The sequence below is a fragment of the Salvelinus namaycush genome, chromosome 11 (genome assembly GCF_016432855.1).
Source record: "Salvelinus namaycush isolate Seneca chromosome 11, SaNama_1.0, whole genome shotgun sequence".
Classification (NCBI taxonomy): domain Eukaryota; kingdom Metazoa; phylum Chordata; class Actinopteri; order Salmoniformes; family Salmonidae; genus Salvelinus; species Salvelinus namaycush.
In genome coordinates, this window is record NC_052317.1 from 45,745,245 (window position 1) to 45,768,663 (window position 23,419).

The 23,419-nt window shown below is 44.5% G+C and overlaps 1 protein-coding gene across 1 annotated transcript in view; it reads left to right on the forward strand.

Annotated features, from left to right (window-relative positions):
• The window catches only part of LOC120055447 (protein Niban 1-like), a 53,939-nt gene extending 33,353 nt beyond the window's left edge, over positions 1–20,586 (forward strand). Inside the window, exons 11-18 of the mRNA XM_039003310.1 lie at positions 623–727; positions 951–1,113; positions 1,402–1,589; positions 2,212–2,367; positions 8,554–8,664; positions 12,187–12,294; positions 12,474–12,585; positions 18,788–20,586. Of these exons, the coding sequence (XP_038859238.1) occupies positions 623–727; positions 951–1,113; positions 1,402–1,589; positions 2,212–2,367; positions 8,554–8,664; positions 12,187–12,294; positions 12,474–12,585; positions 18,788–20,586 (2,742 nt within the window). The remainder of the gene's footprint in view (positions 1–622; positions 728–950; positions 1,114–1,401; positions 1,590–2,211; positions 2,368–8,553; positions 8,665–12,186; positions 12,295–12,473; positions 12,586–18,787) is intronic.
• Positions 20,587–23,419: the final 2,833 nt, after the last annotated feature.

Here is a 23,419-nt window from a genome sequence, read left to right on the forward strand (position 1 = left end):
TTGGGTTGGACTCCAGTCTCTCATCACAAAGACACAATGTTTGAGTTGGACTCCAGTCTCTCATCACAAAGACACAATGTTTGAGTTGGACTCCAGTCTCTCATCACAAAGACACATTGTTTGAGTTGGACTCCAGACTCTCATCACAAAGACACATTGGGTTGGACTCCAGTCTCTCATCACAAAGACACATTGGGTTGGACTCCAGTCTCTCATCACAAAGACACATTGGGTTGGACTCCAGTCTCTCATCACAAAGACACATTGAGTTGGACTCCAGTCTCTCATCACAAAGACACATAGTTTTTCTGTTGGACTCCAGTCTCTCATCACAAAGACACATTGTTTGGGTTGGACTCCATATTATATTTTATATTTATATTATATTATCGTTTATAGTAGGACTTTCCTTTGCTAATGCAGAAGCTCAACCAGTTTTTAACAATGAGCTCAGTAGATCTGTAGAGTGTTTCATTGTCTTACAGCTGTGTAGTAGAGTAGTAGTGGGTTTCATTGTCTTACAGCTGTGTAGTAGAGTAGTAGTGTGTTTCATTGTCTTACAGCTGTGTAGTGCGTCCAGATCACAGTATGCTGTAAGTCATTTTGGCTTTCTGTTTTCCAGGTCCTAGCCAATCTGGTTTTGGAGGAGCTTCAACCCTCTCTACAGACAGAACTGCTGGCCAGACTGAAGGGAAAGAAAGCAGGGAGGAAGAGAGTCTGGTTCACCGTGAGTGAATGAACATCTCAGAACTGTCCTTTATTCAGAAAGTCCTTCAGTAATGTTATAGTGACCTGGTTCTTTAGCTCTGAGTTCTGTAGTCATGTAGTGATCTCTGCTCTATACTGCCCCCTGATGGTCAGACATTGGAGGCAGTCTATAACCTGGTCCTGGATCAGCTAACACAGGGTGTATATATTCTGTACTCAGCTGTGTTCTGTTGTCCCCCCAGACGTTGGAAGCCGCGTACTACCTGGTCCAGGACCAGCTGAGGGAGGGTCTGAAGGGTCTGAAGGAGGAGTGTAAAGAGACAGCCAGGTCTCATGAAGCTCTGCTTCGTTCTGATATGGACCAGATAGCCAGTTCTAGAACCTTCCTGCAGGCCAAGCTACAAGGTACAATACCATGATGGGGATCTACAGATGTGGCAGCCTGGCGTCAAACATGTGTCAAACAGGGGTTAAGAATGCATTGCAGTGTAAAGGAGTAAACTTAGTAACAAAGAACTAACACCTTAGGATCCGAGGCAGGATATTGTGGGAACTGAATGAATGAAAAAGCAACAATTATTGGGACAGTAGTTGTGATGAGCAGACATGGGATTACTATATCTAAACTATATCTAAACTTGTAAAACCATTTGCCTAACATTCACATCTGTTGTTCCATCTCTGTCCCCACAGCCTCCGTCAGTGATCCAGCAGTAAAGTTCTGCAGCGAGAACGTGTCTCCGTACCTGGCGTCCATCTTGGAAGAGCTGATGTCTCCGGTGACGGGGGGTTTCCAGGGGGTCCGGCTTCTCCTGGAGGGGGAGATAAACGCTCTCTGTCTGGGCTTCCCCGAGGGAGGGGGGCAGGAGGGGTTAAACCAGGTAAGAGGGTGTTGGTGGAGCAAAAGTTGGTCAAGTTCCCTTGCATAAGAGTGAACAACATTAGAGTGAACAACTGAAGAGTGAACAACTGAAGCGTAAACAACTGAAGCGTAAACAACTGAAGAGTGAACAACTGAAGTGTAAACAACTGAAGCGTAAACAACTGAAGAGTGAACAACTGAAGCGTAAACAACTGAAGAGTGAACAACTGAAGTGTAAACAACTGAAGAGTGAACAACTGAAACGTGAACAACTGAAGCGTGAACAACTGAAGCGTAAACAACTGAAGCGTAAACAACTGAAGTGTAAACAACGGAAGAGTGAACAACTGAAGCGTAAACAACTGAAGCGTAAACAACATTAGCGTAAACAACTGAAGCGTAAACAACTGAAGCGTAAACAACTGAAGCGTGAACAACTGAAGCGTGAACAACATTAGCGTAAACAACATTAGCGTAAACAACTGAAGCGTAAACAACTGAAGCGTAAACAACTGAAGCGTAAACAACTGAAGCGTGAACAACTGAATCGTGAACAACATTAGCGTGAACAACTTAAGCGTGAATCACGCTAATGTCTAATAGTGTGTGTGTTATAGCGTGTGTTGCCTCTCTCTCCTCAGGCGCTGGGTCAGATGGGTCAGATGTGTCAGGCAAGTCTGGAGGAGTGTTACCAGAAAGTGGAGGTCCTGACAGAACAGCTCCAGGAACTCAGGCATCGCTTCAAGTTCTCCAACTCAGTTCGTCTGATCCACACCACGCAGATAGACATGCAACAGGTTAGTTCTGATCCACACCACGCAGATAGACATGCAACAGGTTAGTTCTGATCCACACCACGCAGATAGACATGCAACAGGTTAGTTCTGATCCACAGCACGCAGATAGACATGTAACAGGTTAGTTCTGATCCACAGCACGCAGATAGACATGCAACAGGTTAGTTCTGATCCACACCACGCAGATAGACATGCAACAGGTTAGTTCTGATCCACTACATACAGATAGACATGTAACAGGTTAGTTCTGATCCACAGCACGCAGATAGACATGCAACAGGTTAGTTCTGATCCACACCACGCAGATAGACATGCAACAGGTTAGTTCTGATCCACAGCACGCAGATAGACATGCAACAGGTTAGTTCTGATCCACAGCACGCAGATAGACATGCAACAGGTTAGTTCTGATCCACAGCACGCAGATAGACATGCAACAGGTTAGTTCTGATCCACACCACGCAGATAGACATGCAACAGGTTAGTTCTGATCCACAGCACGCAGATAGACATGCAACAGGTTAGTTCTGATCCACAGCACGCAGATAGACATGCAACAGGTTAGTTCTGATCCACACCACGCAGATAGACATGCAACAGGTTAGTTCTGATCCACTGCACGCAGATAGACATGCAACAGGTTAGTTCTGATCCACTGCACGCAGATAGACATGCAACAGGTTAGTTCTGATCCACAGCACGCAGATAGACATGCAACAGGTTAGTTCTGATCCACAGCACGCAGATAGACATGCAACAGGTTAGTTCTGATCCACAGCACGCAGATAGACATGTAACAGGTTAGTTCTGATCCACAGCACGCAGATAGACATGCAACAGGTTAGTTCTGATCCACAGCACGCAGATAGACATGCAACAGGTTAGTTCTGATCCACACCACGCAGATAGACATGCAACAGGTTAGTTCTGATCCACACCACGCAGATAGACATGCAACAGGTTAGTTCTGATCCACAGCACGCAGATAGACATGCAACAGGTTAGTTCTGATCCACAGCACGCAGATAGACATGCAACAGGTTAGTTCTGATCCACAGCACGCAGATAGACATGCAACAGGTTAGTTCTGATCCACAGCACGCAGATAGACATGCAACAGGTTAGTTCTGATCCACAGCACGCAGATAGACATGTAACAGGTTAGTTCTGATCCACTGCACGCAGATAGACATGCAACAGGTTAGTTCTGATCCACAGCACGCAGATAGACATGCAACAGGTTAGTTCTGATCCACAGCACGCAGATAGACATGCAACAGGTTAGTTCTGATCCACAGCACGCAGATAGACATGCAACAGGTTAGTTCTGATCCACAGCACGCAGATAGACATGCAACAGGTTAGTTCTGATCCACAGCACGCAGATAGACATGCAACAGGTTAGTTCTGATCCACAGGACGCAGATAGACATGCAACAGGTTAGTTCTGATCCACTGCACGCAGATAGACATGCAACAGGTTAGTTCTGATCCACAGCACGCAGATAGACATGCAACAGGTTAGTTCTGATCCACTGCACGCAGATAGACATGCAACAGGTTAGTTCTGATCCACAGCACGCAGATAGACATGCAACAGGTTAGTTCTGATCCACACCACGCAGATAGACATGCAACAGGTTAGTTCTGATCCACAGCACGCAGATAGACATGCAACAGGTTAGTTCTGATCCACTGCACGCAGATAGACATGCAACAGGTTAGTTCTGATCCACACCACGCAGATAGACATGTAACAGGTTAGTTCTGATCCACACCACGCAGATAGACATGCAACAGGTTAGTTCTGATCCACACCACGCAGATAGACATGTAACAGGTTAGTTCTGATCCACAGCACGCAGATAGACATGTAACAGGTTAGTTCTGATCCACACCACGCAGATAGACATGTAACAGGTTAGTTCTGATCCACAGCACGCAGATAGACATGCAACAGGTTAGTTCTGATCCACAGCACGCAGATAGACATGCAACAGGTTAGTTCTGATCCACTGCACGCAGATAGACATGCAACAGGTTAGTTCTGATCCACAGCACGCAGATAGACATGCAACAGGTTAGTTCTGATCCACAGCACGCAGATAGACATGCAACAGGTTAGTTCTGATCCACAGCACGCAGATAGACATGCAACAGGTTAGTTCTGATCCACAGCACGCAGATAGACATGCAACAGGTTAGTTCTGATCCACAGCACGCAGATAGACATGCAACAGGTTAGTTCTGATCCACACCACGCAGATAGACATGCAACAGGTTAGTTCTGATCCACAGCACGCAGATAGACATGCAACAGGTTAGTTCTGATCCACAGCACGCAGATAGACATGCAACAGGTTAGTTCTGATCCACTACATACAGATAGACATGCAACAGGTTAGTTCTGATCCACTGCACGCAGATAGACATGCAACAGGTTAGTTCTGATCCACTGCACGCAGATAGACATGCAACAGGTTAGTTCTGATCCACTGCACGCAGATAGACATGCAACAGGTTAGTTCTGATCCACAGCACGCAGATAGACATGCAACAGGTTAGTTCTGATCCACAGCACGCAGATAGACATGCAACAGGTTAGTTCTGATCCACAGCACGCAGATAGACATGCAACAGGTTAGTTCTGATCCACTACATACAGATAGACATGCAACAGGTTAGTTCTGATCCACTACATACAGATAGACATGCAACAGGTTAGTTCTGATCCACAGCACGCAGATAGACATGCAACAGGTTAGTTCTGATCCACACCACGCAGATAGACATGTAACAGGTTAGTTCTGATCCACACCACGCAGATAGACATGCAACAGGTTAGTTCTGATCCACACCACGCAGATAGACATGCAACAGGTTAGTTCTGATCCACTGCACGCAGATAGACATGCAACAGGTTAGTTCTGATCCACAGCACGCAGATAGACATGCAACAGGTTAGTTCTGATCCACACCACGCAGATAGACATGCAACAGGTTAGTTCTGATCCACTGCACGCAGATAGACATGCAACAGGTTAGTTCTGATCCACAGCACGCAGATAGACATGCAACAGGTTAGTTCTGATCCACAGCACGCAGATAGACATGCAACAGGTTAGTTCTGATCCACAGCACGCAGATAGACATGTAACAGGTTAGTTCTGATCCACACCACGCAGATAGACATGTAACAGGTTAGTTCTGATCCACAGCACGCAGATAGACATGCAACAGGTTAGTTCTGATCCACAGCACGCAGATAGACATGCAACAGGTTAGTTCTGATCCACTGCACGCAGATAGACATGCAACAGGTTAGTTCTGATCCACAGCACGCAGATAGACATGCAACAGGTTAGTTCTGATCCACAGCACGCAGATAGACATGCAACAGGTTAGTTCTGATCCACAGCACGCAGATAGACATGCAACAGGTTAGTTCTGATCCACAGCACGCAGATAGACATGCAACAGGTTAGTTCTGATCCACAGCACGCAGATAGACATGCAACAGGTTAGTTCTGATCCACAGCACGCAGATAGACATGCAACAGGTTAGTTCTGATCCACAGCACGCAGATAGACATGCAACAGGTTAGTTCTGATCCACTACATACAGATAGACATGTAACAGGTTAGTTCTGATCCACTACACGCAGATAGACATGCAACAGGTTAGTTCTGATCCACAGCACGCAGATAGACATGCAACAGGTTAGTTCTGATCCACACCACGCAGATAGACATGCAACAGGTTAGTTCTGATCCACAGCACGCAGATAGACATGCAACAGGTTAGTTCTGATCCACTACATACAGATAGACATGTAACAGGTTAGTTCTGATCCACACCACGCAGATAGACATGTAACAGGTTAGTTCTGATCCACACCACGCAGATAGACATGCAACAGGTTAGTTCTGATCCACTGCACGCAGATAGACATGCAACAGGTTAGTTCTGATCCACTGCACGCAGATAGACATGCAACAGGTTAGTTCTGATCCACACCACGCAGATAGACATGCAACAGGTTAGTTCTGATCCACAGCACGCAGATAGACATGCAACAGGTTAGTTCTGATCCACAGCACGCAGATAGACATGCAACAGGTTAGTTCTGATCCACACCACGCAGATAGACATGCAACAGGTTAGTTCTGATCCACACCACGCAGATAGACATGTAACAGGTTAGTTCTGATCCACACCACGCAGATAGACATGCAACAGGTTAGTTCTGATCCACAGCACGCAGATAGACATGCAACAGGTTAGTTCTGATCCACAGCACGCAGATAGACATGCAACAGGTTAGTTCTGATCCACAGCACGCAGATAGACATGCAACAGGTTAGTTCTGATCCACAGCACGCAGATAGACATGCAACAGGTTAGTTCTGATCCACAGCACGCAGATAGACATGCAACAGGTTAGTTCTGATCCACAGCACGCAGATAGACATGCAGCAGGTTAGTTCTGATCCACAGCACGCAGATAGACATGCAACAGGTTAGTTCTGATCCACTACATACAGATAGACATGTAACAGGTTAGTTCTGATCCACTACATACAGATAGACATGCAACAGGTTAGTTCTGATCCACTACATACAGATAGACATGTAACAGGTTAGTTCTGATCCACTACATACAGATAGACATGCAACAGGTTAGTTCTGATCCACTACATACAGATAGACATGCAACAGGTTAGTTCTGATCCACTACATACAGATAGACATGCAACAGGTTAGTTCTGATCCACTACATACAGATAGACATGCAACAGGTTAGTTCTGATCCACTACATACAGATAGACATGTAACAGGTTAGTTCTGATCCACTACATACAGATAGACATGTAACAGGTTAGTTCTGATCCACTACATACAGATAGACATGCAACAGGTTAGTTCTGATCCACAGCACGCAGATAGACATGCAACAGGTTAGTTCTGATCCACACCACGCAGATAGACATGTAACAGGTTAGTTCTGATCCACACCACGCAGATAGACATGCAACAGGTTAGTTCTGATCCACAGCACGCAGATAGACATGTAACAGGTTAGTTCTGATCCACTACATACATTTACATTTAAGTCATTTAGCAGACGCTCTTATCCAGAGCGACTTACAAGTACATACATTCACACTTTTTTTGTACTGGCCCCCCGTGGGAATCGAACCCACAACCCTGGCGTTGCAAGCGCCATGGTCTACCAACTGAGCTACACGGGACCGTGTACAGATAGACAGGTTAGACAGATACTGCAGGACTTGTCAAAAGTAGACCTAGACTCGACAAAAAACGAACTCTGCCGTTAATCTCTTTTCTGTATATTCTACAACAAACCATTTCCTCACATCATACAGCATTCTCCCCCAGCTACAACAAATAGCTGATGGAGAATGCTGTGTGTTTCTGTCTTGTTGTAGCTGATGGAGAATGCTGTGTGTTTCTGTGTTGTAGGTGATGGAGAATGCTGTGTGTTTCTGTCTTGTGTAGCTGATGGAGAATGCTGTGTGTTTCTGTGTTGTAGGTGATGGAGAATGCTGTGTGTTTCTGTGTTGTAGCTGATGGAGAATGCTGTGTGTTTCTGTGTTGTAGCTGATGGAGAATGCTGTGTGTTTCTGTGTTGTAACTGATGGAGAATGCTGTGTGTTTCTGTGTTGTAACTGATGGAGAATGCTGTGTGATTCTGTCTTGTTGTAACTGATGGAGAATGCTGTGTGTTTCTGTCTTGTTGTAACTGATGGAGAATGCTGTGTGTTTCTGTGTTGTAGGTGATGGAGAATGCTGTGTGTTTCTGTCTTGTTGTAGCTGATGGAGAATGCTGTGTGTTTCTGTCTTGTTGTAGCTGATGGAGAATGCTGTGTGTTTCTGTGTTGTAGCTGATGGAGAATGCTGTGTGTTTCTGTCTTGTTGTAGCTGATGGAGAATGCTGTGTGTTTCTGTGTTGTAGCTGATGGAGAATGCTGTGTGTTTCTGTGTTGTAGCTGATGGAGAATGCTGTGTGTTTCTGTCTTGTTGTAGCTGATGGAGAATGCTGTGTGTTTCTGTGTTGTAGCTGATGGAGAATGCTGTGTGCTTCTGTGTTGTAGGTGATGGAGAATGCTGTGTGTTTCTGTGTTGTAGCTGATGGAGAATGCTGTGTGTTTCTGTGTTGTAGCTGATGGAGAATGCTGTGTACACCTTTAAATTGCTCCTCCAGAGCTCACTGAAAGACAACCCTTCCAAACTCACCTCAGCCATGGAGAAAGCAAAGCTCAGAGTCCTCAAGGTGAGATAACAGACAGATACCTCCTGCCTTCTCTCTGTAGCTTCATACCTCCTGTCTTCTGACTGTAGCTTCGTACCTCCTGTCTTCTGATTGTAGCTTCATACCTCCTGTCTTCTGACTGTAGCTCCATACCTCCTGTCTTCTGACTGTAGCTTCATACCTCCTGTCTTCTGATTGTAGCTTCATACCTCCTGTCTTCTGACTGTAGCTTCATACCTTCTGTCTTCTGACTGTAGCTTTGTACCTCCTGTCTTCTGACTGTAGCTTCATACCTCCTGTCTTCTGACTGTAGCTTCATACCTCCTGTCTTCTGATTGTAGCTTCATACCTCCTGTCTTCTGACTGTAGCTTCATACCTCCTGTCTTCTGACTGTAGCTTTGTACCTCCTGTCTTCTGACTGTAGCTTTGTACCTCCTGTCTTCTGACTGTAGCTTCATACCTCCTGTCTTCTGACTGTAGCTTCGTACCTCCTGTCTTCTGACTGTAGCTTCATACCTCCTGTCTTCTGACTGTAGCTTCGTACCTCCTGTCTTCTCTCTGTAGCTTCATACCTCCTGTCTTCTGACTGTAGCTTCGTACCTCCTGTCTTCTGACTGTAGCTTCGTACCTCCTACCTTCTGACTGTAGCTTCATACCTCCTGTCTTCTGACTGTAGCTTCGTACCTCCTACCTTCTGACTGTAGCTTCACACCTCCTGTCTTCTCTCTGTAGCTTCATACCTCCTGTCTTCTGACTGTAGCTTCGTACCTCCTGTCTTCTGACTGTAGCTTCATACCTCCTACCTTCTGACTGTAGCTTCATACCTCCTGTCTTCTGACTGTAGCTTCGTACCTCCTACCTTCTGACTGTAGCTTCACACCTCCTGTCTTCTGACTGTAGCTTCATACCTCCTGTCTTCTGACTGTAGCTTCGTACCTCCTGTCTTCTGACTGTAGCTTCGTACCTCCTGTCTTCTGATTGTAGCTTCACACCTCCTGTCTTCTGACTGTAGCTTCGTACCTCCTACCTTCTGACTGTAGCTTCATACCTCCTGTCTTCTGACTGTAGCTTCGTACCTCCTGTCTTCTGACTGTAGCTTCGTACCTCCTGTCTTCTGACTGTAGCTTCACACCTCCTGTCTTCTGACTGTAGCTTCATACCTCCTGTCTTCTGACTGTAGCTTCGTACCTCCTGTCTTCTGACTGTAGCTTCACACCTCCTGTCTTCTGACTGTAGCTTCGTACCTCCTGTCTTCTGACTGTAGCTTCGTACCTCCTGTCTTCTGACTGTAGCTTCATACCTCCTGTCTTCTGATTGTAGCTTCATACCTCCTGTCTTCAGACTGTAGCTTCATACCTCCTGTCTTCTGACTGTAGCTTCATACCTCCTGTCTTCTGACTGTAGCTTCATACCTCCTGTCTTCTGACTGTAGCTTCGTACCTCCTGTCTTCCGACTGTAGCTTCATACCTCCTGTCTTCTGACTGTAGCTTCGTACCTCCTGTCTTCTCTCTGTAGCTTCATACCTCCTGTCTTCTGACTGTAGCTTCGTACCTCCTGTCTTCTGACTGTAGCTTCATACCTCCTGTCTTCTGACTGTAGCTTCATACCTCCTGTCTTCTGACTGTAGCTTCATACCTCCTGTCTTCTGACTGTAGCTTCATACCTCCTGTCTTCTGACTGTAGCTTCATGTCTTCCGACTGTAGCTTCATACCTACTGTCTTCTGACTGTACAATGCAACACTCCCCTACCTACTGTAGTTTAATTTCAGTGAATTCATAGTTGACTAGGAGAAACTCAGCCCTGGTTATTCTAACACTTGTTGTGTGGTTGTCGTGTGTGGTTGTCTTGTTGTGTGGTTGTCTTGTGTGGTTGTCTTGTTGTGTGGTTGTCTTGTTGTGTGGTTGTCTTATGTGGTTGTCTTGTTGTGTGGTTGTCTTGTGTGGTTGTCTTATGTGGTTGTCTTGTTGTGTGGTTGTCTTGTGTGGTTGTCTTGTTGTGTGGTTGTCTTGTTGTGTGGTTGTCTTGTGTGGTTGTCTTGTGTGGTTGTCTTGTTGTGTGGTTGTCTTGTTGTGTGGTTTTCTTGTGTGGTTGTCGTGTGTGGTTGTCGTGTGTGGTTGTCTTGTTGTGTGGTTGTCTTGTTGTGTGGTTGTCTTGTTGTGTGGTTGTCTTGTTGTGTGGTTGTCTTGTGTGGTTGTCTTGCTGTGTGGTTTTCTTGTGTGATTGTCTTGTGTGGTTGTCTTGTGTGGTTGTGTTGTGTGGTTGTCTTGCTGTGTGGTTTTCTTGTGTGATTGTCTTGTTGTGTGGTTGTCTTGCTGTGTGGTTGTCTTGTGTGGTTGTCTTGTGTGGTTGTCTTGTGTGGTTGTCTTGTGTGGTTGTCTTGTGTGGTTGTCTTGTTGTGTGGTTGTCTTGCTGTGTGGTTTTCTTGTGTGGTTGTCTTGTGTGGTTGTCTTGTTGTGTGGTTGTCTTGTTGTGTGGTTGTCTTGTTGTGTGGTTATATTGTTGTGTGGTTGTCTTGTGTGGTTGTCTTGTGTGGTTGTCTTGTGTGGTTGTGTTGTGTGGTTGTCTTGTTGTGTGGTTGTCTTGCTGTGTGGTTTTCTTGTGTGGTTGTCTTGTGTGGTTGTCTTGTGTGGTTGTCTTGTGTGGCTGTCTTGTGTGGCTGTCTTGTTGTGTGGTTGTCTTATGTGGTCTTGTGTGGCTGTCTTGTTGTGTGGTTGTCTTATGTGGTCTTGTGTGGTTGTCGTGTTGTGTGGTTGTCTTGTGTGGTTGTCTTGTGTGGTTGTCTTGTTGTGTGGTTGTCTTGCTGTGGTTGTCTTGTGTGGTTGTCTTGTGTGGTTGTCTTGTTGTGTGGTTGTCGTGTTGTGTGGTTGTCTTGCTGTGGTTGTCTTGTGTGGTTGTCTTGTTGTGTGGTTGTCTTGCTGTGTGGTTGTCTTGTTGTGTGGTTGTCTTGTGTGGTTGTCTTGTTGTGTGGTTGTCTTGTGTGGTTGTCTTGTGTGGTTGTCTTGTGTGGTTGTCTTGTTGTGTGGTTGTCTTGTGTGGTTGTCTTGTGTGGTTGTCTTGTTGTGTGGTTGTCTTGTGTGGTTGTCTTGTTGTGTGGTTGTCTTGTTGTGTGGTTGTCTTGTGTGGTTGTCGTGTGTGGTTGTCGTGTGTGGTTGTCGTGTGTGGTTGTCTTGTGTGGTTGTCTTGTGTGGTTGTCTTGTGTGGTTGTCGTGTGTGGTTGTCGTGTGTGGTTGTCTTGTGTGGTTGTCTTGTGTGGTTGTCTTGTGTGGTTGTCTTGTGTGGTTGTGTGGTTGTCTTGTGTGGTTGTGTGGTTGTCTTGTGTGGTTGTCGTGTGTGGTTGTCGTGTGTGGTTGTGTGGTTGTCTTGTGTGGTTGTCTTGTGTGGTTGTGTGGTTGTCTTGTGTGGTTGTCTTGTTTTGATTACTTGGTTGACTGGTTGATTGGTTGTTTAATTGATTGATTGATGCATATTTCCTGGAGCAATATGTCTATAACAGGGTGTAGAGGCTAGTAACATTCTTGTTCTGTGGTTGCTCCCTGCAGCAGTATGACCATGACAGTAGCACGGTGAGGAAGAGGTTCTTTCAGGAGGCTCTGGTTGACATCACGTTACCTGCTATCAGGAGGAACATGGCTCCGGCACACAAACCGGTATGTACGCTGGTAACTTTATGTCTCTTTATACCAGTCGTTACATGTTAGATATTATCCTAGAGCAGGGCTGATGGTCTCAGTCCATCCACATCTCACCCTATCAAATTAAAGAAACATTGTTGGAGCAAGTACTGTTAGTTCATCATAATATAAACCGTGAAACTTACACTTTACAGGACTTGCAGAAGTTGGACCAGTACATCTTTGCTGATTACACCAACTTCATCAAAGTGGAAAACGTTTATGAAGATGTTCTACTGCACATTCTGACCATCGAGGTCGACAAAGGTGCGTTTACCCGCTTCTGTCTGTCATCCAGGGACCAGGATTCTCTTTATATAATAACACACCCATGTTTTTTGACATCTTTGTAAGCCTGCCACACACACACACACTATATGATACATTTATTAAACATAAGAATGAGTGTGAGTTTTTGTCACAACCCGGCTCGTGGAAAGTGATAGGACCAGGGCACAAATAATAATAATCAATAATTTTGCTCTTTATTTAACCATCTTACATATAAAACCTTATTTGTTCATCAAAAATGGTGAATAACTCACCACAGGTTAATGAGAAGGTTGTGCTTGAAAGGATGCACATAACTCTGCAATGTTGGGTTGTATTGGAGAGAGTCTCCGTCTTAAATCATTTCACACACACAGTCTGTGCCTGTATTTAGTTTTCATGCTAGTGAGAGTCGAGAATCCACTCTCACATAGGTACGTGGTTGCAAAGGGAATCTTAACAATGTGATTTTCCAAGGCAAGAAACTCTGAGCGCGACCCTATCCAGAAATCTGTCAGTGGCTTCTGATTAAATAACATTTTCACAGAACCGCTTGTTGAAATTTCGATGAGGCTCTCTTGTTCAGATATCGGTAAGTGGACTGGAGGCAGGGCATGATGGGATAATGAAAACAGTTGTTTGTGTCATCCGTTTCGGGAAAGTACCTGCGTAATTGCGCACCCAACTCACTCAGGTGCTTCACTACATCACATTTGACATTGTCCGTTAGCTTGAGTTCATTTGCACATAAAAAATCATACAAAGATGGAAAGACCTGTGTGTTGTCCTTGTTAATGCAGAAGAGGATGTCTTCCTTAATTGACCCCCCATAAACATAACGGACATATACCAGGAGCTGTGCCAGGCCCGCCACGTCTGTTGACTCATCCAGCTGTAACGCATATAATTCACTGGCTTGTATGCGAAGCAGTAATTGTTTCAAAACATCTCCTGCCAGGTCACTGATGAGTCGTGAAACAGTGTTGTTTGATGAAGGCATTGTCTGTATAGTTTTTTTGGCCTTTTCCCCCAGCATTGTCCCAGACATATCCGCGGCAGCAGGAAGAATTAAGTCCTCCACAATAGTATGGGGCTTGCCTGTCCTAGCCACTCGGTAGCTCACCATATAAGACGCCTCTAGTTCCTTCTTAGTAATGATATCTGTTGCTTTTATACATGTCTTACTACTCAAAAGTAATCTTTATTCTCGCTCAAAAAACTCCCGTGGCTTATTTTTCAAATTGTCATGTTTCATTTCTAAATGTCTGCGCAAGAATGAAGGTTTCCCGCGAGAGAGTAATGGTTAATGTGATGGTTAATGTGATTGGATGTTAATTTTTTGACTAGGCTACCCGTATTTGACATTGTATTGTTATTTCGCTGAACGCTAGATGGTTAAACGTTATTTTTGGCAGTGAAACGATGCTACTCAGGTGAGAGAGAAAAAACTCACCCAAATGCATCGGAAAATATAAATTAGATTTTTTTTGGTGAATCACATTTTTATTTGGGCCCCGACAGCATTGTGCGTACCCCAGTTTGGGAATTTATCAACCCAATCCATTCTATTAAAGTATAGGAGACACCACTTATCAACCCAATCCATTCTCCTAAAGTATAGGAGACACCACTTATCAACCCAATCCATTCTCCTAAAGTATAGGAGACACCACTTATCACCCAATCCATTATATTAAAGTATAGGAGACACCACTTATCACCCCAATCCATTCTCCTAAAGTATAGGAGACACCACCTATCATCCCAATCCATTCTCCTAAAGTATAGGAGACACCACCTATCATCCCAATCCATTCTCCTAAAGTATAGGAGACACCACCTATCACCCCAATCCATTCTCCTAAAGTATAGGAGACACCACTTATCACCCCAATCCATTCTCCTAAAGTATAGGAGACACCACCTATCATCCCAATCCATTCTCCTAAAGTATAGGAGACACCACTTATCACCCCAATCCATTCTCCTAAAGTATAGGAGACACCACTTATCACCCCAATCCATTCTATTAAAGTATAGGAGACACCACTTATCATCCCAATCCATTCTATTAAAGTATAGGAGACACCACTTATCACCACAATCCATTCTATTAAAGTATAGGAGACACCACTTATCACCCCAATCCATTCTATTAAAGTATAGGAGACACCACTTATCACCCCAATCCATTCTATTAAAGTATAGGAGACACCACTTATCACCCCAATCCATTATATTAAAGTATAGGAGACACCACTTATCATCCCAATCCATTATATTAAAGTATAGGAGACACCACTTATCACCCCAATCCATTCTATTAAAGTATAGGAGACACCACTTATCACCCAATCCATTATATTAAAGTATAGGAGACACCACTTATCACCCAATCCATTATATTAAAGTATAGGAGACACCACTTATCACCCCAATCCATTCTCCTAAAGTATAGGAGACACCACTTATCACCCCAATCCATTCTCCTAAAGTATAGGAGACACCACTTATCACCCCAATCCATTCTCCTAAAGTATAGGAGACACCACTTATCACCACAATCCATTCTATTAAAGTATAGGAGACACCACTTATCACCCCAATCCATTCTATTAAAGTATAGGAGACACCACTTATCACCCCAATCCATTCTATTAAAGTATAGGAGACACCACTTATCACCCCAATCCATTCTATTAAAGTATAGGAGACACCACTTATCACCCCAATCCATTCTATTAAAGTATAGGAGACACCACTTATCACCCCAATCCATTCTATTAAAGTATAGGAGACACCACTTATCACCCCAATCCATTCTATTAAAGTATAGGAGACACCACTTATCACCCAATCCATTATATTAAAGTATAGGAGACACCACTTATCACCCAATCCATTATATTAAAGTATAGGAGACACCACTTATCACCCCAATCCATTCTCCTAAAGTATAGGAGACACCACTTATCACCCCAATCCATTCTCCTAAAGTATAGGAGACACCACTTATCACCCCAATCCATTCTCCTAAAGTATAGGAGACACCACTTATCACCCCAATCCATTCTCCTAAAGTATAGGAGACACCACTTATCACCACAATCCATTCTATTAAAGTATAGGAGACACCACTTATCACCCCAATCCATTCTATTAAAGTATAGGAGACACCACTTATCACCCCAATCCATTCTATTAAAGTATAGGAGACACCACTTATCACCCCAATCCATTCTATTAAAGTATAGGAGACACCACTTATCACCCCAATCCATTCTATTAAAGTATAGGAGACACCACTTATCACCCCAATCCATTATATTAAAGTATAGGAGACACCACTTATCACCCCAATCCATTATATTAAAGTATAGGAGACACCACTTATCACCCCAATCCATTCTATTAAAGTATAGGAGACACCACTTAGCACCCCAATCCATTCTCCTAAAGTATAGGAGACACCACGTATCACCCCAATCCATTCTCCTAAAGTATAGGAGACACCACTTATCACCCCAATCCATTCTCCTAAAGTATAGGAGACACCACTTATCACCCCAATCCATTCTTCTAAAGTATAGGAGACACCACTTATCATCCCAATCCATTCTCCTAAAGTATAGGAGACACCACTTATCATCCCAATCCATTCTCCTAAAGTATAGGAGACACCACTTATCACCCCAATCCATTCTCCTAAAGTATAGGAGACACCACTTATCACCCCAATCCATTCTCCTAAAGTATAGGAGACACCACTTATCACCCCAATCCATTCTCCTAAAGTATAGGAGACACCACTTATCACCCCAATCCATTCTCCTAAAGTATAGGAGACACCACTTATCACCCCAATCCATTCTATTAAAGTATAGGAGACACCACTTATCACCCAATCCATTATATTAAAGTATAGGAGACACCACTTAATACCCAATCCATTATATTAAAGTATAGGAGACACCACTTATCACCCCAATCCATTCTCCTAAAGTATAGGAGACACCACTTATCACCCCAATCCATTCTCCTAAAGTATAGGAGACACCACTTATCACCCCAATCCATTCTCCTAAAGTATAGGAGACACCACTTATCACCACAATCCATTCTATTAAAGTATAGGAGACACCACTTATCACCCCAATCCATTCTATTAAAGTATAGGAGACACCACTTATCACCCCAATCCATTCTATTAAAGTATAGGAGACACCACTTATCACCCCAATCCATTCTATTAAAGTATAGGAGACACCACTTATCACCCCAATCCATTCTATTAAAGTATAGGAGACACCACTTATCACCCCAATCCATTATATTAAAGTATAGGAGACACCACTTATCACCCCAATCCATTCTATTAAAGTATAGGAGACACCACTTAGCACCCCAATCCATTCTCCTAAAGTATAGGAGACACCACTTATCACCCCAATCCATTCTCCTAAAGTATAGGAGACACCACTTATCACCCCAATCCATTCTCCTAAAGTATAGGAGACACCACTTATCACCCCAATCCATTCTTCTAAAGTATAGGAGACACCACTTATCATCCCAATCCATTATCCTAAAGTATAGGAGACACCACTTATCATCCCAATCCATTCTCCTAAAGTATAGGAGACACCACTTATCACCCCAATCCATTCTCCTAAAGTATAGGAGACACCACTTATCACCCCAATCCATTCTCCTAAAGTATAGGAGACACCACTTATCACCCCAATCCATTCTCCTAAAGTATAGGAGACACCACTTATCACCCCAATCCATTCTCCTAAAGTATAGGAGACACCACTTATCACCCCAATCCATTCTATTAAAGTATAGGAGACACCACTTATCACCCCAATCCATTCTATTAAAGTATAGGAGACACCACTTATCACCCCAATCCATTCTCCTAAAGTATAGGAGACACCACTTATCCATCCACTGCATATAAAAATGACTTTTACATTTCACTGTGTTCCCTTTTGGTGTCCCATGTTCTAAAATAAGTTTCTAAAAAACCATCCCTTGTCTTTTCTACTGGCAGTAATAGAAGTGTATAAAACCATTACCCTCTGGTATACCCTGTGTAACACCAATACCCTCCTGTATACCCTGTATAACACCATTACCTTCTTATATACCCTGTATAACACCATTGCCCTACTGTATAACACCATTGCCCTCCTGTATACCCTGTATAACACCATTACCCTCCTGTATAACACAATTACCCTCTTGTATAACACCATTACCCTCCTGTATAGCACCATTACCCTCTTGTATAACACCATTACCCTCCTGTATACCATGTATAACACCAATACCCTCCTGTATAACACCATTACCCTCATGTATAACACCATTACCCTCCTGTATAACACCATTACTCTCCTGTATACCCTGTATAACACCATTACCCTCCTGTATACCATGTATAACACAATTACCCTCCTGTATACCCTGTATAACACCATTACCCTCCTGTATACCCTGTATAACACCATTACCCTCCTGTATACCCTGTATAACACCATTACCCTCCTGTATACCCTGTATAACACCATTCCCCTCCTGTATACCATGTATAACACCATTACCATCCTGTATACCATGTATAACACCATTACCCTCTTGTATACCATGTATAACACCATTACCCTCCTGTATACCCTGTATAACACCAATACCCTCCTGTATACCCTGTATAACACCATTACCCTCCTGTATAACACCATTACCCTCCTGTATAACACCATTACCCTCCTGTATACCCTGTATAACACCATTACCCTCCTGTATACCCTGTATAACACCATTACCCTCCTGTATACCCTGTATAACACCATTACCCTCCTGTATACCCTGTATAACACCATTACCCTCCTGTATACCCTGTATAACACCATTACCCTCCTGTATAACACCATTACCCTCATGTATACCCTGTATAACACCATTACCCTCCTGTATACCCTGTATAACACCATTACCCTCCTGTATACCCTGTATAACACCATTACCCTCCTGTATACCCTGTATAACACCATTACCCTCCTGTATACCCTGTATAACACCATTACCCTCCTGTATACCATGTATGGCATAATTGATTGTATGTACTGTATGCTTCTCCTGTATGGACTTAATCAATTCTTTCTTCTCCCTTTCGGTCTTTCATTTTCTCCAGTGGTGAAAGAAGCTGCCAGTCTGAGGAAGAACAACTTGATGGTGGACAGTACTGACCTGCAGAGCGCCAGCCAGAGCAGCCTGACAGACAGTCGCACCCCTCCCCTCTCCTCCCCCGCCAGCCCTGCCAAGATGGCTGTCTCTGGGCTGAGCAGACAGGCCGAGCAGGCACCTTCTACCCTGGTGGGGAACTCGTCTTCTAGCGCTGGGAGGCTGGAGGTGGAAGGTGGCCCAGTGGTCCCAGATATGGCTGCCCTCACTCCTCCTGTCATTGTCATAACTCCAGAAAGTGAGGCTCCAGACCCAGTCCCACTCCCAGCCGCAGCACATATACCTACCAATACTGCTGATGTCGCTGTAGCAGAGCCTGATACCCCTTCACCTCTACCTGAAATGTCCTCTGCTGAAAGCGATTACACCTCTGGTGCTGCCTCAACCAAACCTGATGCTTCCTTAGTCAATCAAGACACCCCTTTGGCCACAATCACACCTTATGCCCCCTCCCCCAAGGCTTCTCTTCCTGTGGCTGAACCAGCTCCCCAGACACCTGAAGTTACAGACACAGCATCCCAACCACCAGGAACTGAAGACAAACCAGACACGGCCAAAGCATCCCAACCACCAGGAACTGAAGACAAACCAGACACAGCCAAAGCATCCCAACCACCAGGAACTGAAGACAAACCAGACACAGCCAAAGCATCCCAACCACCAGGAACTGAAGACAAACCAGACACGGCCAAAGCATCCCAACCACCAGGAACTGAAGACAAACCAGACACAGACACAGCCAAAGCCAGAAACAGCCCAGTGAGTGACAGTGTGTCGGTGTGTGTCGAGTCTCTATCAGCAATGAGTATGATTCTTCCTGAGGCCACGGTGCCCTTCACTGGTCAGAGACAGAGACAAGCCACAGACAGAGCAGTCTACCTGAAAGCTCCTGCAGGGGTGAAGGAGGGGGCATCTGTACCTCTCACCGTGGACGAGAAGGAAGAGGAGGAAGAACATCTTTGTAAGGAGGCAGAGAACACAGAAGCACATCACATTGGTACAGCCCCATCCAACGCCCATATAGAAAGTGTAGACAGTGATTCGGTCCACTCTGACACCCCTCCAGAAATGAAAGCCAGTGGTACAGTCCAAACTAGCTCATCTACCCAAGCCAGAGACACTGAACCAGCCTCCCTGACTCAGAATGACCTTAACCCCACAGGATCAGAGATGCAGCATGGAGGCAGTGAGGACAGAGCGACAGTTACCTCCGTCTCTAGAGTTACTGTCACTGAGAGCGAGGGTGCCCTGCTTGCATGCAATACCCTGGTCACATCACCAGAGGGTGCTACTACTCCACTCACTGGACCTGGGGAGGGTGTAGTGGAGGCAGGGGACAGAGAGGCTCTGGAGTGTGTAGTGGAGGCAGGGGACAGAGGAGAGGCTCTGGGGGGTGTAGTGGAGGCAGGGGACAGAAGAGAGGCTCTGGGGGGTGTAGTGGAGGCAGGGGACAGAGGAGAGGCTCTGGGGGGTGTAGTGGAGGCAGGGGACAGAAGAGAGGCTCTGGGGGGTGTAGTGGAGGCAGGGGACAGAAGAGAGGCTCTGGGGGGTGTAGTGGAGGCAGGGGACAGAGGAGAGGCTCTGGGGCTACAGTCTAACGCAGTGGGGATGGAGGCAGAGGAGGGAGAGGAGGAAGAGCAGGAAGCGTTTCCACTGGATAGTGTGAAGTCCATCCGTGACTTGGTGATGGAGGTAGTGGAGGTAGAAGAGCTGATACAGAGGTGTCCCCCAGGAAACAGCACTCCCTAGCTGGGGAAAGAACGACTAGGGGGTGTACCAACAGCAGAGCAATCAACTGTGTTCATTTTGAACCCAATTCAATATCTATTAACTATTTCTATGTAAAATAAATGACTGAACATGTTTACTCTACAGACTGATAGAAATTGAGGAGGTAATGATCTCTCTCCTCCCTCAGATGAGCACACAGACTGGAGAAGAAATAAAACTGACCAAATAACAAACTTTAACATCTGATAGCTATACTAGCAAGGACTGCTATTGGTGCAGCAGACAATCATACAACTCAGATTTCACTTACATACTCAATTTTGTATTGAACAACTTCGCTTTTTTTGTTGAAATAATTGTCATCTTTTTAATAATTTTGGATTGAAATGAGCACCTTACCTTACGTTTTGTTCTGTTGTGCAAATTGGTTTTACCGTGACAACATAAGTACTGCATTTCTACGCCATTTTGCTTTAGGACCTTTTGTGACAAAGCTATTTAGATCTGAATATATTTAACCGTTAAAAGAAGGAGGTGCTTAAATTAATATAAACATACTGTTCTATTATCTGCATGATGATTGGAGTATTGCAATTGTAAAATTATCAATATATTTGTCATTTATATAAAAGAAAAAATGTTTTAACACTTAACACACGTTTATTGTTTTGTGTTCATACTGTATCTTTCTGTAATTATATAAAATATAAAACCTTTATAATTTGCCACATCTTTTAGAAGTTACTGTAGCAGAGAGTGGGGTCACGTTCAGCCATTTGTTTTACATTCAGCATCATTCCGTCAAGGGAAATATAGTCTTCTTTCTAACAAAGATATCTACATATATTTCAGGATGTTGTGTAGCTCTGGAAATAATCAGAATTCATGTAAACATTAAAGTTTTGAAATCATAGCTTTTCCACAAAGTGGTCTCTTGGCACAACCCGGGTATGGGGTAAGTTGAGCCAATGACCATGGGGTAAGTTGAGCCAATGACCATGGGGTAAGTTGAGCCGCGGGACAGGGTAAATTAAGCTGTCGACAAATGTCTGTACTCAATGAAATATTACTACCTTTTTAAATCCATGTCTATCTTTATTTCCCACAATTCAACACAATCGCTTTTTCTCTTCTGATATTGTAAGCATCTTTTAACACAGGTTTAACGCCTAACAAACCCTTTGTACTTTTTAAAACACTTTTAACATACGCCCGCCCCTGTTACCTCATTTCCCAGAGATAATGCCCTGCATTACACTTGGGAAGAAAACACTTACATTTGTTCAACTTGCCATTGGCTCAACTTACCCCATGGCCATTGGCTCAACTTACCCCATGGCCATTGGCTCAACTTACCCTCAACTTACCCCATGGCCATTGGCTCAACTTACCCCATGGCCATTAGCTCAACTTACCCCATGGCCATTGGCTCAACTTACCCTCAACTTACCCCATGGCCATTGGCTCAACTTACCCCATGGCCATTGGCTCAACTTACCCCATGGCCATTGGCTCAACTTACCCCATGGCCATTGGCTCAACTTACCCCATGGCCATTGGCTCAACTTACCCCATGGCCATTGGCTCAACTTACCCTCAACTTACCCCATGGCCATTAGCTCAACTTACCCCATGGCCATTGGCTCAACTTACCCCATGGCCATTGGCTCAACTTACCCCATGGCCATTGGCTCAACTTACCCTCAACTTACCCCATGGCCATTGGCTCAACTTACCCCATGGCCATTGGCTCAACTTACCCCATGGCCATTAGCTCAACTTACCCCATGGCCATTGGCTCAATTTACCCCATGGCCATTGGCTCAATTTACCCCAAGGCAAATATTTGGACTATATTAGCCCACAAAGCTACAAGGATGGACTTTCATTCTAGGTTTAGGACCTCATATTGAAGCTTTTAGAGACCATAACTGATGTATAGAACAATCTTAAAATGATCTACTTTGGTTTAGGTACAAGCATCATAAAACCTCTAACACTTCAGGCTCTGATCAGGCCCTACACCCAAACAAGGGCACTGCGTTCATCCACCTCTGGCCTGCTCGCCTCCTTACCACTGAGGAAGTACAGTTCCCGCTCAGCCCAGTCAAAACTGTTCGCCGCTCTGGCACCCCAATGGTGGAACAAACTCCCTCACGACGCCAGGTCAGCGGAGTCAATCACCACCTTCCGGAGACACCTGAAACCCTTCCTCTTTAAGGAATACCTAGGATAGGATAAAGTAATCCTTCTGACCCCCCCCCCCCCCCCCTTAAAAGATTTAGATGCACTATTGTAAAGTGGCTGTTCCACTGGATGTCATAAGGTGAATGCACCAATTTGTAAGTCGCTCTGGATAAGAGCGTCTGCTAAATGACTTAAATGTAAATGTAAATGTAACACCAAAAAAATTTACCTGGTGAAAATCTGTTTTTTGAGCTAAAGCCTATAGACTAGGATCGGTACTGATCACCGTTCCTTCTCTCGCTAGAACAAAAGCGGTGCCTGCTGCGTGCCGACCCGGTAGCGACGAACCTGCGGTTTCTACTTGTAGAATCGCAATGCTCGTCAGTGGCCAACAACTTGACTTTGAGCCAATCAGAGAGCACGAACCCCCCACGTGGGGGGAGTCAACAAAAAAGGAAAAAAGAGGAAATTTTCTCTGTACATCGACGGTTAAATGACATGAGACAGTCTCACTTCATATGCAATGTAGGCTATGGGATGGTAGCTAACTAAGTGCACCACTGCAATGCACACAACACGAAATACTTCCTACAAGCTAGCTAACCACTGTAGCTAGTATTGGCATTATAATTAAATCACAATGGATTAATTTCCATGCCTGTGT